A 14,770-nucleotide genomic window follows, 5' to 3' on the forward strand; every position below is an offset into this window, starting at 1 on the left:
CATTGTATTAACTGCACATCTAAATAAAATGAATGGTATTGCGTTTGCTTTGTATAAGTGTTGCCATTTATTGTTGCAATTTGCATAGAGTAGTTATAAATGCTGTATTATATTAAATTTGCTTTATGATTTCTTTGAAAAAAACATTTGAAAATAATACATTGATAGTTATCGGCAAATGTGGCATTAATGCATCACTAAAGTCATCAACATCGGTGCTGATATCTAGACAATCCATTAAAATGGTGTTGTATATATCCATCGACTGGAAATGTTGTGCTGCTTCGATTTGTTCTGCTACAGTACTTATTTCAGTATTTGTTTTTTCCAAACCATATAATGTTATAGTAATGTTTTCCTCTGGTGGTTGTATTTCCTATTGAAGAAAAATATAATTAATGGCTATATATTAAATGTTTGTATACATACTTAAAAGTATAGTTGCGAAGTGTACTCACTTGTAGTTGGGTGTGGCGAGTTGTGTTGAGTATTTTTTCATTATTATATTCATGTACTGTCAAATGGGTGATTTTGACATATTTTCCAATTCTGGTAGGGAATTCCGTAGCTTCTCTCCATAATGTTATTTTTACGGACCCTGTTGTATCAAGGATGGTTATAGATTTCAGCTTGGTATCTTGGCCAGCAATGAATACTGTCTCTGTTGCCTCTTCCTATAATAATTAATTTATGTTACTTAGGCATTTTGTATGTAAAGATAACATTATTGGTTGACATGCAGAAACTTAAGTACTAGCATTTGTGAAGGAATGACAAATAGTTTAGAATAAACATTTTGCAGTTTTTTAAACATTATGTATTAGAAGGTGTTTTAATATTTAGTGATTGTTTAAAAAAATATAGTCAAATAGTTTTTACTTACCTTTTTTTATATTTCATTAATGTTACTTAGGTGGACATTTTGGATATTTAGGAAAGATGGAAATATCGTATAATTTACAGCTACACAAAATATATTCTATCTGAAAATGAAGAATATATGTACATACCTGTTATATTATTTCTTTGTTTGTATTGCATTACTTTATAGTAATAGAAAGTAGAATAATTAGTTAACATATGTTAGTAATGTGGAGCACGTAATATCTTTTGGAAAGGGTTTACTTAGCTGTTAAGAGTTTTATTTTTACAAACAATATTGATCAATTGTTTACTCGATATAAATTTTATATTTTTACAAAACCTACATAAGTTACATATGTAATACGTTGGCATTTTACTTACCTGTTATGTGTTTGTTTTCATTGGTATTTAATGCAGATTTATGTTGAAAAATGCATATCATGTTAAAGATGATTTTTTACAATACAAATTTATAATGGCATTAAATGTGAACTTTGATAGTTAATAAGCAGTTTACCAGTTAAACACATGACTGTACTGCAGTACATTGTTTATAGATTTAAAAAGAAATTCTATTAGCGGTTTATTAAAAAAGATAAAATGCAATTAAACTTACCTCTGTGATGGTCCCGGAAATACTCATTAGTGTTTTTATGCTGGATTCTTTTACTGCTTTTATTGGAGATACTGGTGGAGCTGGCGGCTGCAGAATATATTTGGCTTCCTGAATGATAAATTGCGGTATGGTAATTGGTGGCATTCTTGATATTTTAGTTTGTTTTGTCATAATTATCACATTGTTCTTAATGAGATAATTGCGAACTAATAGTCTATTTTGTTCCTTTTTTTGAGTATAAAAGTCATCAGTATAACAAGTAACTTTAATGGAACCAGTTTCATCTGCTAAAGCCATGTGATACAAAATGTTATCTTCTTGTTTAGCATTGCGATAGTTGGTTTTGGTTGAACATTTTATGATATTCACACTGATCGCTTTTTGGTTTTGTGTCTTCATGCTTCATTTGTTTTAGTTCTACAATAGAAATCATCTGAAAAGATAAATATATTAGTTAAATACAAATGTAGTGAAATATTTTACATTTGTTTGCAATTAAAAAGCATAGTTAAAAGCATCTTAATAAAATACATTTTTGTGTGTGAATATTATCTATACAGCATTTTAGTACAGTAACATGAGTGTATTTGGAAGCATTTTGAAGGTATAGATACAGTGTTTTTTTTAAAAAAAAGCATTCAAATAGCTATCCAAATTGGTTTGTGGTCACTGTAATATGATTCTAAAGTACCATATGATAATATGATACATTTTCATTTGTGTATATATGATCTAGCACAGAGTTGTAGTCTGTTGTAAATGAATCTATTTTTTGGGTACAGTTAGTTTGTTTTCATGTATTCTAAGAAAATTGCTGCAGTTGGTGTTGGTTTATGTAAGTCAATGTTAAAATCTCCCATTATTACATAAGTATAGTTAGGGTATTCATTTATGATTGTTGTTAATTTGTTTAATAATGTTTGTATTGGTATGCTTGGTGGTTTGTATAGAATTATGATCAAGCAGTTTTTGTTATTAATGTGCTTTGTAAAATATAAAATGTCAATTTGGTTGTCTACCTGGTATATTGGTTGCAAAAAGTGTTTTGTTTGTAATATATTGCAATTCCATGATTTGTATTTTCATTGTGAAATTTGTCAAATAGTTTTACATGATAATTTTGAATAAGGTGGTTGTTTATTAATGCTTTGTAGGTGGTGTTTATTTCTGTTAGGCATATAATATCAGCATTTATAATATTTTTGTCGGCTAATATATTAAAGTTTTTTTGCAAAGATCGGATATTATGTACTATAATTGTAAAATGGTTTTCATATTGAGGAATTTGGGTAATTGTTGTTTGTAATTTCATATATGTTTTTGTAAGTGCAGCATTTCTTCATGTACTTTTGGGTGTACTAATATTTTTGTTTCATCAAAGTTTTCTATATATATGTTCTGCAAAGACTTTGCTCTACTTATAGCTACATAATGCAAATGATGTATTTTGGAATTGTTAAAATGTATATATAAGGGCCCTATTGTTTCGCCTTGTGTTCTATGTATAGTACGTGCAGATGATTGGCGTAATGGGAATTGTTTGCGGATTATTATACTTTTTTTGATATAATGAAAATGTCGTGATATAGGTAGTATTGGTGTCCAATCTTTTGAAATGTTTACATGATATAAGTGATTGTTTTGTTGTCTAGTATATTTGCCTATATTGGATCTATCAAATTTTACCCATACTATAATAGGTTTGTTGTTTGTATGTTCAACATATTGAACTATTCCTGTGGCACCATTAGTTAATCCATTATTAGTATTCGATGTGAGATTATATCGCAAATTTATTGCAATATGTAAAATGTATGACAAGCCCATTGTTTTTGAAGGATCTGTTGGAAGTTGGTGTAAGATTTTGTCTTTTACTTCTTTACTAACATCTGAAGCAACGGTATCATTTGCAATTGCTGTAAAAACCATATTTGTTTGTATATGTTCCATTAATACTTCATTGTTTATTGTATTTACTTCTTTGTTTGTAGACATTATATATGGGATAGTTTTGATAATATTAGGGGGCGGCTCTATTTGACGTCCTTAATCTATTTAGCATTTGTGCAAATGGTAGGTCATTTAGCTGTCTCATAATTTTTGTTAGTTCATATAATTTGAAATGTGTTTGCCATAAGTTTGTACTTATTGATCCATATAAATGTTTAGAATTTTCAAATATGTAAGTGTAAACAACAGGTTTTAATTGATAAAAATCTCCTATTGGTAAAATAGTTATTCCCCCAAAGGGTTGGTTTGATGCTTTTATTTCTTGTAATCTATTATGTATAAAATTGAAGATATTAGTGCCTACCATTGATATTTCATCATTTATTAGTACTTTTAAGTGCATTAGTTGTGTTTGAAGTGTACTTCTGTTTTTATGAGTTAATTGTTTATATGTTAATATTTGTGAAATTGGTATTTTAAATGTGTTATGGAGTATTTTCCATTTCTATTGTGTGTCGCTTTTCCAGTTGGTGATGTTAGTAATATATAAATGTTGTTCGGATTTTCTCCTGCTTTAGTATTGTAATATCGTACTAATGTTTGATAAAGTGCAGTTATAAGGAAGCTTTTACCTACTCCTGCACCACCAGTACAAAAAGTATAACACAGAGTTTCTTGTGTTTTTATCCAGTGTAAGTGATGATATATAAAGTTTAGTTGTTCATTTAGTTTTGCATTATTTCATTGTATTGCTGTTCTGGCATTATATAGTTATTTAATATTTCTTCTTCAGTAGTACTTCTAATTCCTAAATCTAGTGCTAAGTCATAATGTGATTGTTCTTCATGTGAGTGTAATGCATTGTTTTCATCATTTATTAGTGTAGTTGTTAATGGTGACACTGTTGGTGTAAGTCTTATGGCATCATTTGCTGCTGTGTTTGGATGAGTTGGTAGTTCAATATTTTTATTGTATGCATTATAGTTTTTATCAACCATATCTTTTATGTGCAAGTATCTTTCATAGTATGTATTTTCTGTATTTAGTATAGTATCTTCTGTTCTCCATGGATAAAAAAGCAATAATAATTCCCTGTAATAGTTTTCAGAGTCATTAATTTTGTGGAATCTACAATAGCGTATTATTTTTGTTTGTTGTCGCTTAGTAATGATGTTTTTTTGTTTGTCTGTTTCTTTGTATTTTAATTTCTTCATCTGAACTGTAAAAGTCTGTTTGTAAAACTAAATCATCATACGTATTCTGTATGTTTTTTTTTGTTGGTATTAGTTATATTGTAATTAGAAGCATAGTCTGCTGAAGTACATTTCTCTTGCTGTATTTTATTAGAATATTATCATATTGCACATCGCTTGATGTGTCTGGTAATAAATTGATTGTAGTTATGTCTTTCAGTAAGTATGTTCGCTTACTTGGTGTGTTTGTATTAATGAATATAAATGATCTTGAGCTTTTGTGTATTGGAATTTGCAAAATAAGATATGCTGCTTCTTGTGCGCTTATTTCAGTACAGTTTAGGAACTTGTTGTCTATATGTTTTATTTGCTCTTTGATATTTGGATTATGATGTACTTCTTTAGTAGCTTGTGCAATAATTTTACTTAATCCACGTTATGATTTGCTAATATATGAAACAATATATACAGCACAAGCATAAGCATCTAATATGAACTGTAAATCTGTTTGCTTGCCATGCTTCTAAAATAATTGGATTATAGTTATTTATAAAACATTCAGAAGGGGTTCTTTTTTAAAATGATTGTTGTTTTTTGTATAGTGTATTGTATGCATTTTATATATTGGGCTTCAGTTAATTGCATAATTTGTAAAAAATCATCAAAAGTATATGTACTAAAATTCTGACCATTGTTGTATAGATTAATTCTATTTGGTATTTTAACATTGTATCTTTTTTGTCTAGCTGTAATGGCTCTAGTATAATAGTATGGCGCATAGGATTAGGGTATTGGTATTTACTTGTTTTTTTATGTTTAATGCGACAATTTTTAGTATGTCCATGTCTTTGTAATAGTAGCAAAGATTGTAAATGTGTGTTTTCTGCTTTTGTACATGTAATGTATTTGTATATAAACTGTATAACATTGCTATCTTCTGTTTTGTTGTACTGTGGAGCATTTTCTACCCATAACAAAGCATGTATATGTGGCGATCCTCATTGTTGGAATTCTACTCTGTAAAAGTAATCTGTTATGTTCTCTATTGGGTTACTTTGGTGTAGTATTATACAATTAAACAATTTCCTAACTTGATAATCAAAATGGCGTGCGCATGTAATAGGGATTTGCTGGATTAGTGTACATTTAGTTTCCCATGACATCTAAAAATTCTTGTTTTGTACATTCACTTTTTTTTCAATACGCAATAGTATGTTTATTAAATGATACCATTTTGTTTCTGCAGCTGATAAAGTTAAAAAAAATGTTGGTATACCTAATTGTCTGATCATTGCAAATATATCTTTTTTACAATGTTCCCAGTATGGTGGGGAGCTACGTATTGTTTTTAGTATTTTGTATCCTTCATTATATTGTAAAATACTTTCTAAATTGTGTTTTATATCTTTTGCTGTTATAATTTTACCACTAGTGAAATGTTTTCTAAGCGATATATATTTTTTGTCTTGTGTTTGTTTTATTTGTAATTTTTTAAGTTAGAAAAAAATATTTGTTATACTTTTAGCTACTCTTTTGTCACAGCTTCTTAATTCCCATTGACAGATTGTACTATAATGTATTGGTACATGTCTATCTTTATTTGTAGGTCTACGTTTTCCAGCAAATATTGTTGGGAATGCTAAATATTCGGAGTCTGTATCCTCATATAAACCACGTGGTGTGTTATGTTCTGCTGGTGCTAAGCTTAAAATATTAATATTAGCTGTTATTGTTTCATTTGTTAACAAAGTATCTAAATTACCTGCTGGTATGTTTTCTGTTGATGTATTTTGTGTTTCTGAACTGTCTGCAAAGTTGCTTTGTTCTACTAATGTGTATTCCCAATTTGTGTTTACAGTCACTCCATATTCTTTGAATAAATCACTATTTTTGGCTAAATACAGTGCTGCTTTTTTAACTATGTTTCGTCTTACATTTTCTAAATATGTGTAGGATTTATAGCTTAATTTACGCTTTAATTTAATTGGTATTGTCATGTTATCATTTATTTGTCTTGGTAAGATTGTAACAGTTGTCATAACATCTGCAGGTATGTTAATAACAGCACCTGTTAATGATTTTTGAAAACCTCGTGGTAGTGTATTAATTTGCAGAAATGGTATTCTTGGTGATATTAATCTTTCTTCTAAATTATAAAGACAAAGTTCAGATGGTATGTCTGGAAATTGCATGCCATTGTAAACAGAACAAGGTGGGATTTTCCCTTGTACAATATATCTATAGCATGTAGGACATATATAGTTTGCTTTTACTTCGCTAATATTACATTGTATGAATGTTATATGTTAATGTATAATATTTGTTACTTGTACTGTTTGTTTATGCCACATTTGATTACAAATTGAACACATGTATTCGGGACCATATTGTATATGTGATTGAAATGTATTTATAATATTACTGTATGCTGTTTCATGTGGGTCTATGGGTGTAATATCTGTATATTGTTTAGATTTTTTTTCTTCTTTGGTTTCTTTTCTTGGTGTTTTTTGTTAAGCTTGTATTGTTATTAGTATGCAATTGATCAATAAGCATTGGTGTTTGTTGATTAGTAGTATGTTGTATTTTTGTATTGCTAATATTTTGTAAAGTGCGTACTTGTTTTGTAACATTAGCATGTGCTATATTGTGAGATGCTTGTGGAGTGTTTTTAGTAGTATGAATAATATATTTTTAAGTATTGCTTGTATTGACATAAATGTTTCTTTTTTGTGCTTTTTGAAGAACTTTTTTTATGGTACTTACATTAACAGGTATAATGTGAACTGATACAGAATATGTATTTAAAGGCATATTTATAGCTAGCTTTGTAATATGTTGTATTATATCATGATTTGTATCACATTTAATTGTTATACATTTACCATTGCTGCGTGGCATTCCTTTTGTATTTCTAGTGTTACAATCAAATAAATAATAATGTGTATCGCTTTTAACAATAGAAATAATGTCTTCATGAATAATTACTAGTGTAGCATATGCTGTACTTAATACAGTAGATAATGTTTGTAATATTTTTTATGATTTATTTTGTGTTGATATACTATGCAAGTATTGCTTTGTGAGCTTTATAGAATATATTGTGTCATTATGTTGTATATAATTAGGAATATCTTCTATTAGCATAACATTTTTAAGATGTTTAGATTGCTTTTCTATATATAAAGCATTGCTTAATTGTATAATACAATGTAAATCTTGTGTAGTCCATATGCATGCATTTGTATGGTAGTTATATGCTATAGCAAATATACTATTGGTAATGCATGGATTGCCATCTGCATTTTTCTGCAATTTTCTTATTTTTAATTGATAATCTGCTTGTATTACTATGTCTTTATATTGTTCCTTATTAGATTTTTTTTTTACAGTGAGTGATTGTTGCTTTTGATCATGTGATTTATGAATTATATTTTTATTGCTCGATGATAATATATTTTGTATACTTTGTTTCTCATTTTGTATGTTTTCCGCATGTATAATATTTGTTTGAGTATTTGTTGTGTCTAATTTTATATTAATGTGTTGTGTGTTTTTATTGATGTATCATGTTGATTTGAATATGGTAATTTAGTAAATTCTATGAATGGACTATTTTGTATTTGTGTAGGTGGTGTCTACATATTTGTATCACACATTTTGTATGTTACATTACTGTGTATAGTGCTTAAATGTAAGTCTTTATTCATTTTGTTAGTTTGTTTGCTTTTTGTGGTTAGACTAACGTGCTATGCTTTCAATTTGTGCGTTTTGTAGTGTATGTTGTAGTAGTGTAGTATGTGTTCTTTTTAATGATGAACTTTTTATCTTTGTGGATTTTTTAGTGTTAGTAATTTGTTTTTGTAGCTGTGTTGGTGAAGGTTGCTTACTACAATGAGCAATTGTTGCAGTATTATGAAGAAACAGTTTATTTACTGGCGCAGTTATTAATTTGTGTTTGTATCTATTTTGTGCTTTTTGTAAGGAGCATTTTGTTATAGTGTTTATAATTATTGGAGTTAGTTCAAATGGGATATCATCTGCTTCATTCTTTTAAGCATATGCCTAATTCACAAATGTAATTTACTACTTCTTCAACAGTATTTTTTAATAGTACTATACATGTTCCATTTGGGTGTGGCATTCCACTGCTGTCTCAACTGTGTTAGTCAAAAATAGCATTTGCATTATTTTCAATCATAATTAAAATAACATAGGCACCCATACAAAGCAATATTCCTGTATGTGTAGGCAAAGACATTGTTAAAGCTTGTTGTAAATCTGGATATAATGTATCAAAAGGTTTTAATACATTTCTATAACATGGGGTTGCAAGTTTGATAGTATATACATTGTCATTGTGCTGAATATAAGCAGGTAGGTAGATCATCAGGATGCATAAAATCTTGTTTATTAATAGCATGCATATCTAGATAAAAAGCATTTCCAAGGTGCATTATGTAATGTAAGTATTCTGTAGTCCACATATTTACATTTTTGTAGTAGTTGTGTATTATTGCAAATGTACTATTTGGCAAGCATTGTTTGCCTCGTGAAGTTTCAGAAAATGTTTCATGTCCTTGATGATAATAGCCTTTTATAAATGCTTGCATTTTTTAATGGAAATATTTGCTTATATAAGTGTTCTTATTTTTTATTGTGTTTTTTTTAGTTGTTCCATGTGTGTATTTATGTATTCATTTTTATGCGATTTTTTTTTTGTCTAGAAAAGATTATTTGTGTGTATGTATGTATGTATATATATATATGTATATGTATGTATATATATATATATATATATATATATATATATATATATATATATATATATAATTACCTACTGGCGATAGCCAGTAGGTATATATAGTTAGGATTGTTTTCCATAGGGAAATCGCAACATTCTATTGGGAATAACTTTGACGCCGGTTGAGGAATCTTCCTGAAATTTTCCTTAACTTTGCCTCGCGGCGCTCCGCTACTTAACTGAAAGTTTGGGGGGGATTCGTCAAGCGGGGGCCGAGATAAAAGGGGGGTCCCAAAACGTGTTTTCCCCATGTTAATTTCCATAGGGCGGTTGGACTCACTTTTAGCCCGAACGGCTGAATGGTTTTCCACCAAACTTGGCAAAATTGTAGGGACTGGTAGCCTGATGTGCCTTTGCTATGTCTCAAGATATGTGCTCCAGTGGTTTTTACGAAAATTAACTTTGAAAAAATATATATTGGGCTACATTGGGCTATATATATGTTAGAGCCCAAATGTAGCCCAATGTAGCCCAAAGATGGCCACCAGAGACAAAAAAAACGAAATGTAGCCCAAATATCAGCCAGATGTAGCCCGACTATAGCCCAATGGCAGAATGTCCCAGAGTGTTCTAAAGAACAACTAGAGCGCTAACAGTCTTACTTATGACAAAAGTATGGCACACCTGAAGTCATCTTGATTGGAATAAAGTGTTAACACTTAAAACATGTAATTTGCAAAGGAACACAATGAGGTGGTTCATTTTGCCATAGAAATTATGATTAGTGCTGAAGAAAGAAAAATTAGGGCACATTTTGAGTGACTTCTCAAACCCTCTTATATTTCATTAAAAAAATTCTGATATGCAGTCTCCCAAGATGGCCACCAGAGACAAACGAGCCCAAATGTAGCCCAAATATCAGCCAGATGTAGCCCAACTATAGCCCAATGACAGAATGTCCCAGAGTTTTCTAAAGAGCAACTAGAACGCTAACAGTCTTACTTATGACAAAAGTATGGCACACCTGAAGTCATCTTGATTGGAATAAAGTGGTAACACTTAATACATTTAATTTGAAAAGGAATAAAATGAGGGGTTTCATTTTGCCATAGAAATTTTATATATATATATATATTCACTGAAAAAACCATAGGTTACACACCAGTTATAGTTAGGAATTAGCATTTAAAAAACCTTTGAAATTCACTGAAAAAACCATAGGTTTCACACCAGTTATAGTTAGCTGGAAATTTTACTCGCATAAAACCATTGAAATTGCCACGTTATAGTTAGTTGGACTCACTATAACTTGCACGTCTGCAATGCACTGCTGATGACGTCACATATTACATCACTCATGCATTTAAATATTTAAACATTACTCGCTAATATATGTATTCACTAAGATACACTTAATAAGCCAGTTAACCAATCAATTTTTTTTTAAAAAACACTGAAAAAACCGTAGGTTTCAGGCCTTATATAGTTAGGAATTAGCATTTAAAAAACCTTTGAAATTCACTGAAAAAACCATAGGTTTCAGGCCTTGTATAGTTAGGAATCAGCATTTAAAAATCCTTTTAAATTCACTGAAAAAAACATAGGTTTCAGGCCTTATATAGTTAGGAATTAGCATTTAAAAAAACCTTTGAAATTCACTGAAAAAACCATAGGTTTCAGGAGTTATATAGTTAGGAATTAGTTTTAAAAAAACCTTTGAAATTCACTCAAAAAACTATAAGTTTTAGTGGTGTTATAGTTAGCTGGACATTTTACTCATACAAAACCAATGAAATTGCTCCTATATAGTTAGTTGTACTAACTATATTTCACGCACCCGCAATCCACTGCTGATGATGTCACATATTAGATCATTCATGACATGGTCAGTGACATCACTGATGACATCTCAAATGACATCACTGATGACATCATCCACGTGACAATCACATACACCTTTTCATACACTATTACAATTTTTCATCACTGTTTGTAAAATGCAGAGTATCATATTTAAATCCATTGTCGCAGCAATACAAGTATCTAAAAATCCACTCAGTGATTCATAGATGTATACACACATCTAATCACTTACCTATGGATTCACTCATACATGCTGTCAATGAACAATAGAACACTATCAAAAATACTTATACATCTATATCGACATTAAACAACAGCACGCATCCTATTCACATATGAAGTCATCCTACTCACTTATGCAAACAATGGATCATACTTACATATTTACTTAGCAAAACACTTATACAAACACCACTTCTATTCATTTAGATAGTAAGTCATACTTAGTGAATTATAAAATCATTATTACAAGTATACAGTTATCCATACAGTCACTCACACAATCATTGTGTCTTATGTATACTTATTTATATACAACAACTGACACATACACTGCCTTTTATTTTTCTAGTTTGTTGGACCTGTACCTTTGAGAAATGTATTTGCTCATCACCACATCCATAAAGAGATTCCCTCACTGTTAGAACATGTAGTTTTAACTTCATATATCTACTGAATCAACTATTCACACATCTTTGGACAGTCACACACCCCCCACCGAACCACACACACTTTCACACTCCCATACAAATACTCAGTTAACTAATCAATAACTAATATAGACTTTCACATAGCTAGTAACCAACTGTTGAATCAGTTCACACAACAACTGACAAAGTGATACAGATATTCACACAGTTTAGTCACTATCCACTATATTTAGTGAGACATTATAAATTGGTCAAGTAAACAGTCAATTACACTGCTGCTAAATCCTCCATCCAAATATTTATTTATATATATCCACTCATTCTTCAATGTAAATTGCTATATATATAATGCATATTTAAATAACGAAGCAAACCACATTCACTGGATGATGTCATCAGTGATGTCATTTGAGATGTCATCAGTGATGTCACTGACCATGTCATGAATGATCTAATATGTGACATCATCAGCAGTGGATTGCGGGTGCGCGAAATATAGTTAGTACAACTAACTATATAGGAGCAATTTCATTGGTTTTGTATGAGTAAAATGTCCAGCTAACTATAACACCACTAAAACTTATAGTTTTTTGAGTGAATTTCAAAGGTTTTTTTAAAACTAATTCCTAACTATATAACTCCTGAAACCTATGGTTTTTTCAGTGAATTTCAAAGGTTTTTTTAAATGCTAATTCCTAACTATATAAGGCCTGAAACCTATGGTTTTTTCAGTGAATTTCAAAGGTTTTTTAAATGCTGATTCCTAACTATATAAGGCCTGAAACCTATGGTTTTTTCAGTGAATTTCAAAGGTTTTTCAAATGCTAATTCCTAACTATATAAGGCCTGAAACCTATGGTTTTGTCAGTGAATATTATATATATATAGTAGTAGCAGTAAATAGTAAAAGAAAATTGTATTAAATATAAGTTACAATTATTCTTAGCAAGCAATGATTAATATGTACATTTAAAGTATTAGGGAAAAAAAACTTACCTTGAGATGTTTTCTTTATTGATGGCAATCTGTAAATGTAAAGAAATAGTCATTTGCATTAATTATAAAGTATGAGTAACATGTATGGTATTAGTATTTGGAGGAGCAGCATTAATATGAACAGCAACAATAGTAACAGCACTAATAGTATTGTGTAGTAATGAAATAGAATATTAATACGATACTGTAGTAATGGGAACAGTAACATTGGTAGTTAGCCTTAATTGCACTTTACATTAATGGGAGATAGTACTAATAGGAACAGTACTAATGGGGCTTAGTATAAATAGGAGTTAGTGTCAATTAACAATATCAATACGAACAGCACCAATGAGTACAGCATTAATGGTGATAATATGACTAATAAGAACACTATGATATGCAGCAGTATTAAAGGGAGTACTAATGAAAACAGTTGATAATGGGAACATTACCAATAAGTACATTATTAATGGCAACACTGTTAATAGGAACAGTATGTGATCTATCATTAATGGGGTTGTGTGAATGGAAGTTTTTTTATGGGAGGAATGCTAATGGAAAGAGCATTAATGGGAACCGCATTAATAAAATTGAGCATTAATGGAAACACTACTAATGATACTGAGCAGCATTAATGATATTGTGACCAATAGAAAAAGTGTTAATGAACACAGTGTTAATGGGTACACCATTAATGGGATCTAGTGCCAATAAGGACAGTACTAATGGCAACAGTAACAATAGGCATAGTATTAAAGGAAATAATGTTAATAAGAACAGCAGTAATGTGACTAGCAGTAATGGCTTAGAGCTTAATGGCATGTCTGGGGCATATGGCACCCTGCACAATACTCGCTTGACTGTTCCCTCCCATAAGTCACAGATCAAGTGTATCGGGGAAAGGATCCTTGCACCCCTCATCATGAGGACGGGTAGAGTTGTATCTCCGTATAAACCATGAAGGAGTTTCTTCTCCCAGTTGTCCTCTTGGTCCAGCCTGAGGACTGCATGCTGTAACTGCGCGGCCAAATAATACAGTTCCAACTGGGAGACCTCGAGACCCCACTGCCCCCAGGTTCATTTAAGAGTTGAAAGGTTAACTGGTTTCTGTTTATTAGCCCGTAGTAGCTTCACCATTAGGCTGTCTAGGATTTTGAAGTAGTGCTGGGGAATCGGGTAAGGGGTTCCCTGGAGGACATACAGGCATCTAGAAAGCACAATAATTTTGGTGATGGTGACCTTACCCATTAAGGAGAAGGGTAGGTCACTCCAGAAACGAACCGAGGATCGCAGTCCTTTGATTACCCTCCCAAGATTGAGATCTAGGAAGGTTTGGGCTGTATGGGCTGACTTTTTCCAAAGGTACATCACACCTTCCGCCTCCCATGGGAGTCCTGACCTAAGAAGCACCTCAAACGGGATATCTGCCATGACCCCCAGTGGAAAGAGGGTGGATTTTTTAAAATAACATGGAGGCTTGACAAGTCACCAAGGCAGGTCTGAGAGTTACAAAAAGTGGGACACTTATTAAATATTTCAAATGGAACAACGATGGTCTGCATTGCAGATAATTAACATTGCAAGTTATTAAACAGATACTAGGATCTTTTTTTTCTTTCATTTTGAAGTTGAAAATTTATTAACAGGACTCTTGTATTTCTTATACACTGAATGGATTCATTGACGTCTGAATGTGTTCGGTCTTTGCTGGAACATTTACTGAAGGCTGCAGTTGTGTACCTCCGCGTTATATTTTGTTAAAAATCCAGAAATGCGTAGGTTGATAGAACCATAAAGATTCACCAAATGAAGTGTGTTGTACATTTCTACATTTCTTATGTTGCTTTTTTTCCTACCTTGTTGACAGAAAATACAAGTTCTGTACATAACTCATTGCTCTGCATTCTGTATT

At 30.9% G+C, this 14,770-nt stretch overlaps 2 protein-coding genes across 2 annotated transcripts in view; one reads left to right on the plus strand and one right to left on the minus strand.

The window, feature by feature from the left end:
- The window catches only part of PDCD2 (programmed cell death 2), a 519,296-nt gene that overhangs the window by 484,805 nt on the left and 19,721 nt on the right, over positions 1 to 14,770 (minus strand). Inside the window, exon 2 of the mRNA XM_078648732.1 lies at positions 12,877 to 12,905. Within this exon, the coding sequence (XP_078504858.1) occupies positions 12,877 to 12,905 (29 nt within the window). The remainder of the gene's footprint in view (positions 1 to 12,876; positions 12,906 to 14,770) is intronic.
- NUP133 (nucleoporin 133) overlaps positions 1 to 14,770 on the plus strand; it is a 1,231,428-nt gene that overhangs the window by 139,842 nt on the left and 1,076,816 nt on the right. The window lies entirely within an intron of this gene.

This window comes from Lissotriton helveticus, chromosome 6, assembly GCF_964261635.1.
Source record: "Lissotriton helveticus chromosome 6, aLisHel1.1, whole genome shotgun sequence".
Lineage (NCBI taxonomy): Eukaryota > Metazoa > Chordata > Amphibia > Caudata > Salamandridae > Lissotriton > Lissotriton helveticus.